Below are 20,035 nucleotides of genomic sequence, written 5' to 3' on the forward strand. Positions count from 1 at the left end.
GCACAATCACTTCCTGTGAATCATCTTTTTATATCTTGTTTCAATTAAACCAACAGCCTCAATTTCACAGAGATTGCGAAGGTCAGGGTGGAAGCTCATCAAGATATTCAGTCAATAGATTACGAAACTGCTTTATGTAACACAGTCACATTCAAACCCTCTGGCAGCTGCGGGCGAAGTCCTGATTCCTGTAGTGATAGTCTGTCTGTACTTTGGCACATGTGAAGGATAAATCAGCACACTGCCCTACATTCACCGAACATTAACCTCCGGGCCGACTCAGGGCCATGTGGGTCAGTAGATCAACAATACACTGATTATACTGTAGATAATAAAACCTTAATTGACTGATCTAGAGAGTCACAGAGATCAACAATCACAGCAGAACGGTAGCTTGCTTCAAGTTCTGTAACAATACCTTATTAGATCATGAAAATCTCCATTTTGCCCTTTCTCACAGTTAGTTCATAAAAATCTAGTGTTTTTTTTATGGTGAGTTAAAATAACACGATGAGTGGACCAATAGAAATTCCCCTAAATGACTTCAACTTCTTTTTTCTTAGTATTTTTTTTTCACTTGGAATAAAACTTAAAATAAAGACGTAAACTCTTTTTGTATTATAATCACCCTGATGTGAGCTTTAAATTCTTTTTTTTATTTTTTTGCCTCGTAAAATCAAATACACATTTCCACAGATGGAAAATACAGCTTTCAATTATATTCTAACCGTTAAGAAGGTTGTTTAATGTCAAGTTGCCATTTTGGAGATACCTAATTTTGGTAAGCAGTGTTAGAAAATTCTTTACAATTCTTCCCCATACACCCATTTTCTCAAATAAGTCTCAAATTGGACTTATGTTTGGTCACCACTAGATGGTCCATCACAGTCCCCTTAAAACATAATTCTTGCCAATGTAGAAATGTAACCACTGTGTAAATCCACTGTAAGCAGGTATTTTTTTGCTCCTACAGCAGTGCTGCAGTTGTTCATAGAATAATTACAAGGTTTAAAGCCTGGTCAATTTAGTATGTGTACATCTGCACTTTATGTCCTATTAAAAACACTGTGTTTGAAACCAGTGTTCACACAGCACAGATATACACGCTGGAACACAATCTTTTTTGCTTTATTTGACATTTTTTGCTTCTGTGCAGGACAGCTCTGACCAATCAGAGGAGACGATGTGCTCGCGTGGTTTATTGGTGCGCATTTTGGAGCAATCAGGTTTCTGCCTGTGTGAAACCAAACCAAACAGTGGGAGAAAATGCTTCAAATAAACAAACTCATAAAACTGATCCGGATTATAGAAACAAACTACAGGTGTGAAAACGCCCTAAATAATGTTTCAAAGGTAGGAATATAGTGTTTTGAGTCCTGCCCAAGGATTAACTCATCCATAACTCATCTCAAAAGTACTGGGTGGAGCACCATCATTCCAACAAAACAGTTCCACAGCTCAGTGCTGGGTGTTCATACACGCTCGGCCTATAGCTGTCACTGGACATGGTGCCAGCTTCATGTGGGTTCATGTTGATCTGCTTGAGTCCTAATCTATTGGCAGTACTTTTCTACAGGGACTAGTCAAAGTGTGTGTGTGTGTACCTTAGCTAGCAGAATGCATTCAATACATTCAATTCAATGCAGTAAATATTTGCATAGAGCATGCTGGGTATTATAGTGAAGGAGCACAGGTGAGGCTAACCCTGCGTTCACACTGGAAAGCGACAGGCGACCATTAATTTCCTATGGCAGGGCGCGATTTGTCGTCGCGACACGCGAGAGGCAACAAGCGACCAACTGACAGAGCGACAAGCGACACTGAGCTGAATTTTTCTCAACTTTATGCAAATTAATTATGACGCGGTGAAGCGACATTCTAACCCGATTGGCTTCTAGCTTTTCTTTGGACCAATCACAAACAAGGCGGTTCGACGTCCTCAAGCTTCTGCTCTCTGAATTTCTAGTTTCTTTCCCTGTTCGTTCTGTTGAACGTTCGGGTGAACCCACGTCGATCTGCGGGAACGGCTGCGTTTCCAGCGCAGTTAAATCGCAGAAACGCCCAAGAGTCCAGCAAGTTTGGGAGTTATAGCTGTAGAATAAAGTGGCCAAGCGATTCCTTTTTTGTGCCCTTTTTTCTTGTCGGCGGCTGGACCATGATAAACGTGCCCGTTGAGCTTGACACGCCCACAAGCCACAAACGCTGGGTGACACAAGCAACTTGTCGTGTTCCAGTGTGAACGCAGGGTAAGGGATGAAACAACACAACAAATAACGTTAAATGTTTGATTTTGACCAGAATGCCCACCTTAACACCAAAAATGTAAATCACCAGGTTTTGGGTAAAGATGCCATCCATGTTAAATATTTTAGTTATCTTTCTCATCTCTATCTCATGCATCTCTCCATCTCATATAGTTTTAAGGCAATATGAGAGAATTAAGTAAAACATATTACAGAATAATCTGGTACCAGCTTTATTTATTCGAATGACATCCAAAGCGTTAGGAAACCCACCATCCAAAAAACGAGAGTATGTACAAGCTATGCAAAACACAAAAATGGAAAAAACAAGCAAACATTTGCCCTCATACAGTCATAAATCCTCAAACAAATAAAGAAACTTCCAGAAGTCTCACAGAAAATAGGGACGCTACAAGCAACAGATCCAAACAGATGTCTTTTAAAAATGACTGAAAATGAAGATATCAGATTTAATAGCACCTGGCAGATACTCAAAACACAAAAGCTCATACAATCATATAGACTACATATATATGTTTTGGCATAAGAAAATGCATGGTAAAACCAAAAATAAAAAAAGAAATTAATAAAAAAATAAAGACAATTCTTGGGCAATACAAGCAGTTTGACTGCAAATTCTAGACTCTCTCAAGGCAAGCCATAAAAATAAAAATAATAATAAAAAATAAAAGGCTGCTCTCAGGTCAGTGGAAAAACAACGTCAAAGCAAGATTTCTACCAAATCCTCAGGCAAGTCGCCCAGAACCGACAGTGCAGCCAGTGTTGGGTAAACACTACAGTCTGAGCACGGGTCAAGACAGACAAATTCAACACGTTTTAACGTTTTCAAAGGTTTTCAGGGAATCAGTGCTGCTGTTTAAACAAGACGCAACTCATACAAAGAGATTTCATAATTAAATGCTTCTATTCTCAGGACAATCAATCAAACAAATCAAATTATACACTGATTCAGGGAACGTATTGTGCAAAACAAAAATTACACTGTTAACTAAAGTGGAGTAGCTATAACTGCAAATAAACAAGCCACCGATCTTTTTTTCTGCTATTTTTCTTTTAGACAAGGTAAAGGCAAAAACCTCAGTGGAATCATACACATTTCTGTACGTCTGTTTATCTAAAGCCGCGTGTATATTCTCATATCGTACTGTTTTCACTGTTTTAAAAAAAGTAAAAGTAAGAAAAAATAAGGACGGTTCTCTGCGAAACAAGACCCTTTAAGTTCTACACAAAAAAACGCTTTCTTTCTCTTGCAGCAAAGGCCACTACAGGTAGGCATAGGAGTTAGTGCAGCGGCACGGGATTTGCATGGACGCCACTGTGAAGATCTCCAGCTCTTTTGGGGCCGGGGAGGAGGAGCCCTCCATTGTGGAGCTCTGCTCCTGCTCAGCTAGGCTGGCAGTGGCTCCGGAGCCCAAAGGAAACGACTCACTCAAGCACCCGTTCCCACCTGTGGTGCTCAGAGCTGGTCCGAACTCCATGTGCATGGTCTCCATCAGGTCTTCTCCACCAGAGCCATTCATCCCATTCATCATTTTCATCTGAATGTCCAGATCTAGAAACGTAAAGGAGGGGGTATATAGTGAAAAACAATGATCATGATTATGATTTAACCCATAAAAGCACAGACCCTTTTCTGAATATTAATACCAATTTCAAAACTGAATCAGAAAGATTTAGAGAGCAGCTTATTCATGTTTTTTTTGTTGCAGGCACATAACTGTAAATATGGTTAAAGGTTACAATTATCATGTAACAAATGACAACAATTTCCTAACTATTATTAAACCCTGTGTTCTAGAAATCAGGTCAGCCATTGAAAACCTAAAAATCAGTGTCTCAGAAAAGTAGAATATTATATAAGACCAATTGGTACTTTTTGCAGTGTGGGCAGTGTGCCAAGTCCTGCTGGAAAATGAAATCCGCCTCTCATGACTCTCTCTTCAAACCATCACTGATAATCCGTAAATTTTACATTTCATTTGGAAATCAAGAGATCAAAATATGGAGAAAGTCCAAACTGCTTGAGGTCTAGTGTAAAGTTCCCACAATCAGTGATGGTTTGATGCTCTTACGATGTTCAATATGTTGCTTATGAACTTCATGAGTTAAAGTGAAGAACAGAGTGCTGTAGGGAATTTTAAACTGTTCCAAATTTTTGTCCCTTCAAAACAAACAGGATTTGACCCTTTGATAGATGCTTGGAATCATGACTGATGTTTCAATGCTTGTGTATTCTGTTCCTTGGAGATGTACAGGCTGTGCACTGGCAATTAAAAAACTCTTGTGTATGTTAAAAAAGCGGAATTCGTCAATTAGAAGGGTTGTTTTTTTTCTATTTTTCATAAGATCATTTTGGAAAGAATGTTTGATTCAGTTGTCTTGTATAGATAAACAGGCTACTTTTCTAATATTTCAGAATTTATTTTTCAGATACATCTCCACCTACCACTGGTTCTGGCCTTTTTAAAGTGACTGGACTCGATGCAATCAAGCGACCTCTTTCTACTGGGTGCCCCATTAAGTAAGCTCCGCCCCTGCCTTATCTGGTGGTCCCCGTTGAGCACAGAGTTTTTGGTGGTAAAGCCGTTAAGCTGGCTGAGCTGCTGGTTCTGTGCGTTGGCTAACAGTTGGGCGCACTCCTGGAAGCCCTGGGCATGGGCTAGGTCAGCTGCAGTCAGTCCACTAGCGTTCCTCAAGCTGCGCAACAATAAAAGCAGAATGTCAGCGCTCTCGGCCTACTGTACAGGTGATCACTCACACACACACACAAACACACATACACACACACACTCATTCACAATTATAAACACACATACAAATAGTTCCTGTCTGCCTGTCATAAACTGACAATAACAAGCTTTTTTTTAACATTAACACAGTTATTAACAAAGGGAAATAAAAACATTTGTTCTGGTTAAAAACAGTGAGGTTTTGACTGCAACAGAATATGAGAAACTAGCACACAAGCATTCTGAAAACAGGTATGTGTCAGCAGGAGTATTAATGAGATCTAAATACAAGTGACTGAATAAAGATCAAGATATTTAAACTAATAAAAGTCCAAAAGATATGAAATTGAAGATGAAGAAGATTGAGAGATGGAGGAATTCAGACAATCCATCCAATGGAAATGATACATTTTAGTCCATGTCCACTCAAAGGGAAATATCAAAGGAAACTTTCCATATGATCTTTGATAAAGATAAAGAGAAGAGGATTGGTATCTGCAGCGGGAAGAAGCCTGAAATATCCAATGATAACCGATTAATCTTCCTCCACTCTTGAAGAGATAATAAAGGCAGAAAATGCAGAAAAAGGTAGACTGGTAGATAGAACATACATTAAATTAGAAAAAAAGTCAAATTAAGCTCAAAAGAGGAACACTGAACCTGTTGTTTCTTGAAGAACACAAACCCAATTGGGAAACACAAGATTGATTTGTTCACGGATACCATCTTCTGAGGGACTGTTTCATCCTGGTTGATCTTCCATCAAGTTGAAATCAGGTCTTAAAGTGAACAGAGGGCCACATCTTGAAGAACGTCTTCAACTTATGAAGGAGAACTTGGATGCGACTACAACTGAAACTTCCATGATGAGACAAGATAGCGAAGATTCTCAACATTCCAAGGATAGAAGAATTCTTCATGAAACAAAGCAAAAATCCCATGAAAACTTCTGATTCTTGAAGATCTTCACATAACTTACCTCAATTATCAAAAGTAACACTGTAAAGACATTAGGGGCCATTTTTTACAGACCACAATAATCATTCCATACTGTATGGTCCACCCCCTTGAACAAGAACTTGAGCACATACATGGTTCAGGCTTGTGCATGAAATAATTGGATTATATTATATTGCAGTCATAAAACAATCAAGAATACATGAATGAACAAACTGTGAGATTAGAGTAATATACTACTAGAGTGGCCCATTAACCCACGCTTAATCATTCCCCACCCTCATTCTAAATGTAGCTGAAACCAAAAACGTCACCATAGGAAGTGCATCACAGTTTACACATCTCCACACCTGACAATCACACTATCTACCTGATAACAAGCAAACTAATTCATTAATGCACTTTTTGGCTTTTTTTTTTATATGTATTAACTGTAGATTAGTAGTGTATTCTTCTATTTCTTGAAACTATACATGTGTAAACTACAATTTGTGTCTTTAAGGCAGACCTGATCCTAGATAAGCACTTGCTCTGAGTTAGAGGGGGTTAAATATGAGCTCAGGCCCAATAAATATAAAACTATGTTTAAAAATGTTTAATAGCTTTTTCTTTGAGATATTGATATTAAAAGTTATTTATAGTGTGTTATGTATTCCTGGAAGCCTAAAAGCTTGGGTAAGAAATGTGAGATGTTTACATTGTGAATACCAGAGGAGAACAGTTCAGTTCTTGTTTGTCTGTGATTTTGCATCACTGGACGTTTCTGAGATAGAAACAACGGATTCATTGTGTTAAACTGTGGCTTTACGCCTGTCTAAGCTAAGCCTGGCTTTCCCACTGAAGGAGGCGAAAAACAGCATTTAACAAAGAATATATTAACTTTCCTATAGAAAGGCTATTAATTATCATCAATCTTCTATAATGTATTTATCAATGTACATAATATAAAAATACATTTATAAAACATGTCAATGTTATATAATGTAATATATTATTCAATTATTAGGACTTACATTTCTTCTATTATTAAGTTTAAGTACTGTTGATCTGTGAAACACAACCAGTGGACGATACTTCAGATAAATCAGACCGACTCAAACTACTGTTCCCCAGGTTCTAATCAGACCTCAGTAATCCAGTTTGCTCTTTCATGCATTCAACATCAAAACATACAGATCACTTCAAACCAAATTCATAAATATCTGGCTAACTAAACCCTTTAAACACACATTCATACTCACACACACTCACACACACATAAATGCATTTTCAAATAAATATCTAAAACAAAAATGTCATGTTGAATGAAAAGTAAAAATCAAAACATTGTTTATTGAACAGATTTCCCCACTGAACTCCTACACAAGTCAGAAGAAGAACAGCAGCAAAAAAGAATGCTCCCAAAAACGTCAGTTCTAATAAATCTGAACTGTTCTAAATGTTTGACAGTCAGAGCAGAGGTGGGTCTCAAACTGAAATCAAACTCTTAGGTGCAAGAAACCTGAAACTCAATAAGCAGAAATGTGTACAAAGAAAGATACACATTATCCTGTTTAATTTTAATGAGTACAGGGGCAGTACAGTGCAAGACGTGACCCCGATATATTGATCAAATATTACTAATAAATGTAACTGATTACTAATTAGGAATCTACTGCAATAAATCTTGAGAGAAATCCTACATAAAACTGCTCTTTCAGTTTGTTTTATTATGTATTTTATGTTTTTTTTTTTCAGTATTTCCAATTCTATTAATCTGCTTAATTTTTGATGTGTCTATTACCTATACCGTAGCCATAAATATAACATTATGTATGTGTTTGTGACTTGATTCTGTAGCATAAATGTATTTATTTAATATAAAATATACAGATGACCTATTCATATAGTTAGTTACACATATTAAATTAATCAACTGTTTCTTGAATATGTTTTTTTTTTAAACAAAATGTTTCTTTATCAGGCAACATTAAGTCATAACAGGCTGCTCAAGTTTCAACAATCGACAGTAGAGCTTTGTTTTAGCTTTACTGCATGTAGCTCTGTAATGTGGCCTAGGATTAATGTTGACTCTCATTTTGCCTCTTTTCACATTAAAATCTCATGGTCAATTATTATTTTGTGTATCGTTAACCTTTAATTAATATGTAAAAAAACTATTTAATAATGAAAGGTTTTATACCTCATTCAGAATATAATATAAAAAAATATATATATATGCAGTACAGTAACTACTAAAAAAGATAACTAATTTCTTATAAAAACCATAGTCATCAAAAGGATCAACATCTTGCACATGCATGTGTATAAATATACACCAACTTGACATAAAACTGTGTCTTTTGCTTGGCACACATTCTGCCCCATTAAGTATTCATTAAAATCTAATTTCTGGCACCTTCATAAAGAGATGAATTCAGCTGTTTAAAATAAAATAAACTTACTGATTAAATATAATACTGAACATCTTATGAACTAGTTTTAAGCATGTTTGTACACATGAATACTAAAATGAAATAACAAAATAGATTAGTGTATTCTAATTATTTACCTATTTTTTGTTAAGTTTCTTAGCAACCTCACCTTTCTTTAGCATATATGCATAAATCAATTCTGTTTTGTACATAAACAGCTTCTAAAATTATCAATTTATTTACTTTTAATAAATATGTTTACTTTAACATACAAATAAACTTATCCTTAGGTTTACAACTGTTAACATCTATCTGTATTATTGACAGATAATAGAGTATAAAGGCTAATACTAATCTTTCCTATTTTCTTTCCTTAATTTATTACCCTATCCATAAAGTTGTACAGCACAGCAGTGTGTGGTAGGCTGTCAAGCAAGCCAATCAAATGGCATGGGACACAGATTTGGCACAGTGTAGACTGTCCTGGTTCTGTGTCCTACACCAATTTACTGACTTCTGGTGGCCTTCCAGAGACCCCTGTGTTGTCTTGTAATAAAATTCAACATACTACTACTACTAATTATTTTTATTACTTTTTTTTGTAAAATTATTATTTTATTTGGCATGTTATAAAATCTGGGCTGGGCTGAGTGTCTCTTTGTCTGTCTATTTGAGAGGCTAATTGTTGATATTAATCTATTGGAGGCTTTTAAAGCCACAGATTTAATTTAAGATAACAGTAAATCATCACTGATACTATTTAAGCCAGTTTAGACTAAGATGGGTTTTAACACATGTAGACAAAACTGGCTTTTTGAGTTCTAATCAGAAAGCTACTCTATATATATATTTGAGATATATTAAGATTTCACTGATTATTTAAATTTATGAATTAAATAAGAATATGGCCCAAAGGCCATCAATTAGATTAACACAGGAAACTTTTCTTTTGCATTTATACATTATGTATACAGAACATATTCACTGAATTATTGCAGTGGTTATGCCTACTGCCTATCTACATTTCTATGTTTATTAAACTGATGCATTTCTAGACTGCACGCTAGACTTTTATAACTCTTATTTTAAAGGTTTATACTTTCCTTTATGAATGCAATTGCTTCATAATACAATAAAAGTCTGTTTAAGAAGATAGCCTTTATTTATATATATATATATATATTTTTTTACTAATACAACTAGTACTTTATCTTTTACTAATAATACTAATAATACTAATAAAAATTCTACTACTAATAATAATAATACTACTAATAATGATAATTTATACAAGTCCACTACATTATTTATATAAGACCCACCATGCTTCAATTTTTCCACTAATGCCAAAAGTGTAGAACATTCATATTTGTCAGTTATTGGTCAGAACCTGGTTGGTTTGATAGATGGATGCATTCATTTTTTCCTCCTCTCCTGATATGCTTTGCTTCACTAGTCTGAGTGCACAAACTCCCTGACATGATTTATTTTTTCCTCAGCTAAACAGTAATCTCCTGAACGTCATGTTTATACCCATGCTTATTCTGGACGTGACAAGCGGAACTGATTAGACCTGTCCTACAAATTAAAGTCCTATGGTTAGTTTACAAAGAAACAAAACAAAATAAAATCAACAGATACAAAAAAAAAAACAGTCTTGGTTTAAAGGCATAATTTAGCAAAGCATGCAGATCTAAAACAAAACAAAAAAACAAACAAAAGATCTACTGTACATCTAAAATTGAAAAGGCTTTTCATTTGAAACTTCTCTAATGTACAAAACTTCCTATCAGTAAAACCAATCACCGCAAGAAATACCTCAACAGTTTGCCAGTGTGTAGATACTGAAGGGAGCGATAGTGAGAACACTCCTAATGCCACAACAGTGCAGTTTCGTTGAGGGAACTTGGAGTGAGTCAGCAGTGTCTATTTGGAATGCTCTCCCCCTTTTCTAGGATTACTTGAAAAAGTCAAGTCATTTCGAATTCATTGGCTGCAAAAACATTGAGACGTGTAGATTTTCTCTAAGAAAATTTTGCGGCAACATTTAACAGAATGAGATTAGTTGTATCTGCAGGTTGTTTGGTAATTGTGTCCCTTTCATAAGGATAAAGGTGACAGGCAGGGTTAATAAAACAACATCTTCTATCATTCCATCATGAATAATAATTATAAAATACTGTAACTCTGCAGATGACATTTTATTTTTTAACAAAAGCAATGAACCTCTATGCAAAAAGTCTCAGCATAAAGAATGAAGACAGGTTAAATAAGAGTTAAAGCAAAGTACAGATGTAGAAATGCACACTCGTCTAAGCCTGACCTTTAGCCTACATACTCTCCTCAATCATCTTCCCATCCCAAACTCTCATCCCTTTTACATGGAGGATAAAGGGCTCTTAAAATAAACATGCATATATTGTTAAATCACTTATTTTTGCTTTTAATTTAATTTAAACTGGATATTAAGTCTGTGATTTCTGCATTGCAAAGGTTATTTAAGCACCACATGAATCAAATTAGGTGGAAACGTAACAAGAACATTTAAGGCTATAAGGTTAGTTTAATGTGGTTCAATTACTCTGAAAGTGTACAAATCTGGACTGTTCTGTAATGGAAAGTCTTGGAACGCCTTGGAAAGGCTTGGAACATCTTGGAACGGCTTGGAGTGTCTTGTAAAGCCTTGGAAAGTCTTGGAAAGGCTTGAAACGTCTTGGAAATACAGCAAATCTTTCCACATATTCCCATATCTTCTCTATTCTCCAACATGGCAGGGTCAGCACCTCAGTTGAGGGTTGAAACCAGAAGATCTCTGTTCTATTTGGGATGTATTTGAAGGTCAGGCGCCACACAGAAAGTAGAACATTCCTACGTTGGGTAAGACAAGCGTCTGGAGCTCTTGTTGATCTGACAGGAGTCCGAAGAGTCTCGTTTTGTGGAGAACAGATAGATCAAGGTCATTCAGCAAAAAACAACTGTGAAGAACGGAGTCTAAAAATAACACACTCTAAACGAGCTGCACTGAAGTGACCAATAGAATATACTGTTTAAAACTGAAGAGAGAAGAGACTGAAGTGCCTTCTTTTTGTTCATGTGAATTAAAACAGTGATGTGCACAATTATATGTTTGAATTGAATAAAACTAACTAAACTGCTAATTGCTAGACATATTATAAATCATTGTATATAGCGAAATTCCAAGAATGAATCAACTATGTGGAAGTTATTAAAAGATCCTCTGCTTGGAGATCCATCTTCTTTAAGATGAGAGACTTTTCACTTTTTTCTTGGAATATTTGTAGAAACAGACAAAAGGACAAAAGAGGACATAAGTTTTCCTCAAAGGATATTCAGACACTTTGTGAATAAGTGTGACTGTAAAATAGATAAAGAGTGGAAATATGGATACTGATCCTCCTTTTAGCTTCTTTAAAACAAAAATGTAGTTCTTATACTTCATTTCTTCAAGTTAAGAAGAACCAAGCAAACTTCTGTTACGTTTTCTCCACAGGGAATTGTGTTTCAGGCATTCTCACTTTGTCTGAAAGGAGCAACTTCTTATTGATCAAAGAGGAAAAAAGACTTATTCCAGTAAGAAACTAAAGTGAAGTATCTTGCTAGAAATTAACAGACCAAATATCCAGTTGTTTTGTTAGTTCCATCACTTATTTAAAAATATATGTATATAGTCAATTTACTGTAAAATGTTAGATTTGTTCATACTTTTATTAATTCAATTTCAGTTCATTTTAGATCATTTTTTTTTACAAAGCAATTACTGTTTTTCTGTGACTTTACTTACACTGCTACGTATTTTTTGTTATTAATTAAAGGGAGAATTGAATACATTTGTACCTCTTTTTTCAGAAAAAAATATATTAATCTTATTATTATTAAGCTGAGAAGCATTGCTATACAACACAAAACAACCAAATTGAGAATCCCTAAAAAAAAGTCAGTGATTTTAGCAGCTCTCAAATATATAAGTCTATAAAATATATAAAAATAAGAAAAGTAAACCAAATAGGATTAGCTATTGCTTGTAGAGTTTTATCGAAATAGAAAATAGATTAAAGCTGAGATTTTGCCTTTGAGACACTATTAAATTTTAATGTTGATTACCATTAACAGTAAAAACTATATTAACTATTTTTTTTAAACGCACATATGATTAAATCCTACTGTTACCAAAGGATTTTACAACATGACAAAATATACAGGTAAAGTTATTTTTTTTATAAAGGTTAATATTCTGATACCATAGAAGTTACCTCAAACTGGCTTTTCTTCCTTTTTTTATATAATTTAGGAACAACCCAGTTTAAATTGCTTTGCATGTGTTTAATGACTAATAATACTTAGGAGTGTAATAAAGTCACAGAACATAAGCAATTACGCTTCATATAGCACAAAAGTCAAGCACAAAAATACTAGCATTTTATTTATATAAACCAACATGTATTACATTTGCTTTCCATTTAATTTATACACATATTGCATTTACTATTTGTTTCCCAATTAACTGATTACATTTTTATATATATATTTTTTTTTCTAGTTGTTAGGCAGCATTTTATAAATTGAAAGAAAAAGAGCCCTTCTATCCTCCAGCTCCTGTCCTGTGCTCTACATTTACTCTAGACCTGTTATATTCCTTACTCCCTTACCTGACTGCCTCTGTAATTCTACACCTATCAAAATAAAACATACTTACAATATTCTTCAATTCTGCCTGAACCTGCTGCTGCAGCTCTACTAGCACTACTAAACCTTTAAATATACAGTCATACAGCATAACAAACACAAATCTCAACAAATACCATGAGTGACTACAGTATGCACATTTCATCACTGCCTCAGACGCACCTGCAACATCAGCAAACAACTTTTACAGACATGCTGGTGATAACTCACATAATCACCAAATACACATTTAATACACCAGTGAGTCTGAATCCCACATGTCGACATTATAGCATCATTATAGCACACTTAGCATTATGAGTACTTATATTTTCCCCATTATATAAGAACAAATTCAAGGACTGAGCTTTCATTCAAGACTATTACATTCATCTACTCTTTTGTTAAATGAGCCACATATAAAACAATTCTAATGATTCAATTAGTTTCAGAGTGCTCTGGTTAAAGAACACTGGAGAACAAAGCAACACTTTATAGACTTCTTATATAACCTATGTTAACTTTACTATATCTCACTAACGCTCTCACTAAGCTCACATTTTACTTTAGCTTAACAATAATATTTAATAGCAAATAGAAGTGCTTATAGATTAATACAATTATAATTCAGAAAACAGAAAACTTAGATCAGATTCATTACCAATATGATTTAAACATTCAGAAACAACAGATGCTGAATGATACTCATTCATTTTATATGAACATAATAAACAAATATAGGGTCAACAAATGAGATTCAGAGTCACTGGAGAATATATATATATATTTTTTTTAGTGGTTAAGAAAAGTTTGAAAATTATATAAAATGTACTGCCATATCTGCTATTTCACAGACACCACTTTTCTTCTTTTAATTAAAATTTTAAATTTAAGGTTCATTTCTTCACAGTACCATGAATATGCTACGACACCTATTCGTTTTCTACATTTTAGCAACTTACTTAAAAAAAATTAAATCTAATTATTATAAAACTTTTTTTCTTAATTAGCTCAGCAGATAAAACAAACAGGGTGAAGACCAGCGCATGCCTCCTCCAAAACATGTGAGGTCATCCATCGCCTCTTTCTAAAGTGCTGTTAATGCAGCATCACTAGACTGTGAAGGAACACGCTCAGAGGAAAGCACTAGATACCCAGCTCTGATACATCAGATAACAGAGACCTGAGCTGACCAGCATTAGATAAGGAGGGATACGGGGAGAGAACCCCCATCTACCCACCCAGAGAGAGCAGGGTTAACTGTGTTCTCTCTCTCAGACTTCAGTTGCTAATAATCCAGTATTCAAAATCGTAAATCCCTTTTAGTGGATTCCCTGCTTTAACACATCATCACACCTGAGTTAAATGGGTCAATTCAGTATTAAACATGCAAAAATGTAGAAAATTAGAGGCTAAAACAGCTAGACATTATGTAATCTATTGATTTGCGAGAGGTTTACTAATTAATTTAATAACTAATCTTAGCACCAATCAAGCTTGTGCTTATCTTTAAACTATATTCTAACAGCATTCAATAGATACTAATAAGTGTAATGATTTCATACTTAATAATCACACTACCAATCTAGGGATGCACAGAAATGAACAATTCTGGCCAAGACTGAAACTGAACAAAATTAAATATTTGGCTGAAGTTTTAATTTGTTTAATTTTTTTATAATGACACATTTCATCATTTCACATTAAATAGACTAAATGCATTTTTGTCTTGCTTTTAAAAGAAAGCATCATTGTTCTAAATAAAATTTTCAGCATTTTCACCTAAATTGATGCCACATATTTGGTGCATCTCTAAACGTAAAGTTTCACAAACCCAAATAAAAAAAAATCAAGTGTTGTAATCTAAAACATTCTGCACCAAATATTTAGCAATTAAAATTATTCAGCCAAAAATAAGTAAAAAGTAAAAAAAAACTAAATGGGTCATTGTTTGGTTTATATTAAACAAAATCATACTGCAGTGCTTGCTTTATCATTAGGGTTTATTTCAGCAGCACCAGCTAAGAGATACGAGCTGTACAGGGCTAGTATAGTACTGTTAGCTGAGCTAACTTAGCCTCAGTGTCTTTTTGCTTAACAAAAGCCTGGCTGCCTTTTTCTGTGTTACAACAACCACATGTAACTTATGCAGCACTATTGAGGTACTGTGTATTAATAACACTGATGAGGTAGATAGAGAGATAAATAAGTTTCAACAGTAACTCTACTAAAGTAACACACATTTAAAACAACACTATTGGGGTAATTGTATTGTGCTTTGTTGGTATTTCTAATATGATACTACAATGATAAGTGCTCCTTTAGTACGTTTTTCTATTTCTTTAGTTTAAAAAGCAAGACAAAACACATTTAAACTATATAATTTATTTGGCCTAATGTTTTTCTTTTTTTCTCTTAAACCCAATCAGGATGAGGTTTGTCTGTGAAACAGCAGATAATTTTCAACAACCAACCAATAGTCTGATAAAATAATTAGTTCATTTATGCTGTAACTTCACATTGTGCAGGGACACAAAACAGTGGGACATTTACAGTTTATACCACGTATCTCCAGAATGAGCAGCAACATCACTTCAGTTTATCCAGGTTCTCTGTTACAGTGTTAACTGAATATGTAAACAGGCACATATTTCAGGTTTCACCAGTTATGAGGCTGTTAAACGCCCTTCATTTTTAATACCAACAAGAGCAGCATCAAATATCAAACAATGTGTGACTTGTTGTGACATACTGAAGATATGTGGACCTGAAGAAACTTTAATAACCCATCAGGTTCTGCAAGAAGCTCTCCATGCTTTCTCTCCCTCTCTCTCTCTCCGGTATGTATTCAATTGAACTGCCTCAAAAGAGACACGTGAGTAAGTGCGTAATCCAAGAACCAGAACTTTTCAGAACTCAGTCCTGCTGTACCTGCTGAGTGAGGAAAGAGCTCAAATTAGCCTTTATAGCCACTGAATAGCAATTTGCCACAGCTGTAAGAGTAATTAGCCAAATCTGGACACAAATTATTCATACTGATTTATGAATGGATCAATGTCAAGTCATTTAATGATCTTGATCAATATGCAGATGCACACATTACACATCTAATCTACACATTAAATTAACCCTTCTAACTAAACAATACATTAGAAACCATTTCCCACTTTTGAGAGAAATCAGTTATTTTTCCTTTTTTTTGCTTTACTAAGACTTTTTTTTAGCTCTTACATAATTGGAAAAAAAAAAAAGTTTTATTCTGTTTGAATAAATATGCCAAAATAGTAACAAACAGTATAAAAAAGTATTTTTATATATATTTTCAAAGGAGTAAAAACAAATTAAACAAATGTAAACGTTTTACATTAATTTAGCCATTTTTTAAGAATAACAAGCAGCTCCTTTCATTCATATAAGCAGCTTTTATATTATATTGTGTGCAGTATAAATGTAACGTCCTTATATATTTCACTAAAGGAAAATATCAAAGTAAAGAAAAATATAGATTTTTTCTGACAGAAGCAAATGTCCCTACTGAGATTTCTCTAGCAGCTTCAATATGTAAAGATGTATAATCTCCATTATCCCATTTTGAAAATCGCATTAAAAACAGTAATTCTATTAATCTTCCAATACTATCATCCATTATTTCTTTAGATAATATTTATTGCAATAGTTAAAAAATAAATAACTGATTTCTCCCAAAAGGACCATATTTGTTGGACGGGATGATTGTGGCACATTACACTGTTTAAACACTTCCAGTAAACAGTCTCTGTAATCATTCTCTTCCAGGAAAACTAACGATTCATTAGAGCATAAAAAACGCAGGCCATTATCTTCTGAGAGCTTCTCACAGAGAGCTTTACTGCTGTAAACACTGTACAGGTAATAAACCTCTCATGTCCCACCGATTCTGCATTTCTGTACAAGGTGAAGCACAGGAACCCGTGATCACAGCACAGCACCGCGCAGCGCAGCGCCCGAGAGATCAGTGCTCTGAAACAATGAGGAAATGTGCATTCTGGCTTTAAGCCAGGTCATAAAACACACTTAGCAAAAACTCAAAGCGAAAGAAAACAAAAAGGACATTACCTCAGCACCTGATGACATCTTGGAACACACAATGTACAGATGATAAAACTACCCAATTCAGAGATTACATCACACATTTAGCAAAACGTTCATAGAAAGACATTCAATCCACTTCTGGCCAAAATATTCACAAAAGGACTCCCATCAAAAATAGGTTTAATGGTTTAGACTAAAGGTTTTAATATTTTGAATAATAGTGTTGGGTGAGATTAACTCAAAGTCTCACCACATTTTGTCGTATTTGTGATTAATGAACATTTATTTGAGTTTATTATTTGATGTCACAGACTGAATGGGGCAGAGCCACAGTGGTGGCTCAGTGTTTAGAGCACTTGACCACTGAAAATAAGGTTGTGGGTTCGATACTTGGGCTTGTCAACTTGCTAAGTTAGGTAGCATTAACTCTCACTGTAAGGGCCAAATATAAATTAACTTTAACTTATATTGTTATTTTCTGTTTCTCATTTGTTTTTGTTATTTTCTATTATGTCAATTGTGTTTTCCATGCCTTAATGTTATGGATACGTGTCAGCATTTGTCTTGCTATTAGTTTAAAGTACTTTTGCGCATGAGCACAAAAAAAAAAGAGAGAAACTGAAGAAGGACGTTGTGCACGTAGCTAAAACAAAACATTTTTGACCATCAGCTTTTTGCAAATATGATAAGCTGTCTGTTTACTCTTTAGAATGTCAAGTGTCGCCATGCTTCTAAGGATTGCTTCGGATGGAGTAAAAGACTTCATATATGCAGTTTGTGAGTGAATTATTATTTTTTTTGCTTCCTATGTTACAGGAACAAAATGGCTACGCGTCGGTTTACTGTGCCCTTCTGCAAGCGGCCAGTTAAGTTGTCAAAAGAATACAAACTTGGCCAGTACTCTGTGTGTGTGTGTGTGTGTGTGTATTTACAGTACAGATTTTAACATTTTAAATTTCATCTGTGATTCCAGCACAAGTATGGTCAGTATGATTTAGTATTATGATATTAGTATTAACAGAACCCACACCATATAAACAATATGGGGAAGATGTATATGAAGGACTCTTTGTTGTATTACATTTCTACATTTCTTCTTCTATCAGCAGCAGAATTCAGAAGATATTATTGTCTCTAACCACTTCCATTCAGCCTGCGACTGGTTAATTTAATATTACTTAACATTGTACATATTGGATTTTGGTATGTGTTAATTACTATTTTACACAATTTTCTATAAATATTGTTTTATATTTTTCTTATTTATTACTCGCCATGTCTTTTCAGTTTATACAAATGCCATTATTAATTTGTAATATTACATATTTATAGTATTGCATATATCTAATATGATATAATAGATAATGATTTTTCTTCATAACTCATTTCTTTAATAGATTTTGAAAGTAGGTTTAAGTAAAGGCTGATTAATGTTATTTTATTTCTGTGTTAAACCTTTACTAATCTGACCATTTTTCAGCAGCCTCTGGGTGGTGGCTGTTCTGCATTTGCGGTTTTCGAACAGATGAGGAAATTCTCAGATACTTTTTTTTAGGGCTACTCTGCCAAAACACATTCAAACGTATTGTAACATGTCCGTTTGTTCTGTGTGGGTATGAATATATTTCTTACTACTCTGAGCAGCCAGCTACCGCTTTCCCACTTTCTCAGATTAAGAAATGCACAGATATTCAGAAATTTAAGACAAAAATATTAATTATATTAAATACTCAAGTCATTTCAATAGTTCTGCTTGTTATCATCTGTAGTTCTGCAGGTGATTTTAAAAGGTATGACCTGAACATTTCACTGTACAGAACTGGCCTATGGATTACTCATCACAGTTTTTATTTTATTATTATTGTTAAATAAATCTCAACAGCATTACATTTTGTTTGAACCCACCAATTGTTTGGTGTTGGTGTTTTAGTCCCATGTTAAATTGGATGTAGCAAGCTACACAGGTTACAAAAACAAGTAAATAACAATAAGAACAGATGCCAGACCCACTTTTTTAAATGTAAAAATACTGACGGGGAATGGCACTTTATTTTTACCAAACTACTATATGCAGGTTCTTACAGTTTACATTTTTTTTTATCTAAATAATTTATCTGATTAGGTTTATTTTTGATGCAGTTTATCAAGATTACTCAATATTCATTAATACTTTTAGATCCAGTTTTACTTTAAAGCAGGGATGCCTAAACAAAGCCAAAGTTGGCCTTTAAAGATGTTTAATTTAGAGTTTCTCAAATTCCACCCAGTCAAATAACAAAAATACATATTTTTCTACTTTAGCCAATTAAAATTTGCACTGTACTTAATTTTTTTTTATTTAAAATAATTAAATAGCAATGTTACCTTGACCCCACCCTCTCTTAGTGAGAGAAGGGCTTTTTTTTAATACTATATACACACACTTTACATTCTTTCATTTATTTTAGTTATATTTATATTAATAAATACATTTTCATACAAAATAGCAAGATTTGAACAAAAACAAGTGTATTGTTTTTAAAGAATGCATTTTTTTTTAAGTGCAATTTTTTTCCCTGCTTTTTTTATTTTGACTATTAAACTATTACAAACTCTGTAACCCAAGAAATAGGTTTGGGCGTCCCTGCTTCATAGACAGACCTGGACCCTCAACAGATTTAAATCTGAGACAGGCCTCTGCTATTGATAATCTAACTCTCTGTACTGCAGACAGGATTTTTGATGGGAGTCCTCTGTGAATAAGCCACGCCAGTGGAGTATTTTCAGGGATGCTGAGGGTAGAGAGGTGCAGTTAATAGAGACTGGTGAGCAGTTACGTGTTTGGACTTACTCAGCTTTCGCCCCCTGGATCAGGAGAGTGTTAATACACTCCATGCTACCAGCACGAGCTGCCTTGTGGATGGGGGTTTCTCCCACA

At 34.3% G+C, this 20,035-nt stretch overlaps 1 protein-coding gene across 1 annotated transcript in view; it reads right to left on the reverse strand.

The window, feature by feature from the left end:
* ankrd10b (ankyrin repeat domain 10b) overlaps positions 1–20,035 on the reverse strand; it is a 30,799-nt gene that overhangs the window by 738 nt on the left and 10,026 nt on the right. Inside the window, exons 3-5 of the mRNA XM_007253225.4 lie at positions 19,949–20,035; positions 4,711–4,961; positions 3,712–3,816 (exon numbers count right to left, since the gene is read on the reverse strand). The exon at positions 19,949–20,035 is cut by the window's right edge and continues 5 nt beyond it. Of these exons, the coding sequence (XP_007253287.3) occupies positions 3,712–3,816; positions 4,711–4,961; positions 19,949–20,035 (443 nt within the window). The remainder of the gene's footprint in view (positions 1–3,711; positions 3,817–4,710; positions 4,962–19,948) is intronic.

Source organism: Astyanax mexicanus, chromosome 11 (genome assembly GCF_023375975.1).
Source record: "Astyanax mexicanus isolate ESR-SI-001 chromosome 11, AstMex3_surface, whole genome shotgun sequence".
Taxonomy (NCBI): Eukaryota; Metazoa; Chordata; class Actinopteri; order Characiformes; family Acestrorhamphidae; genus Astyanax; species Astyanax mexicanus.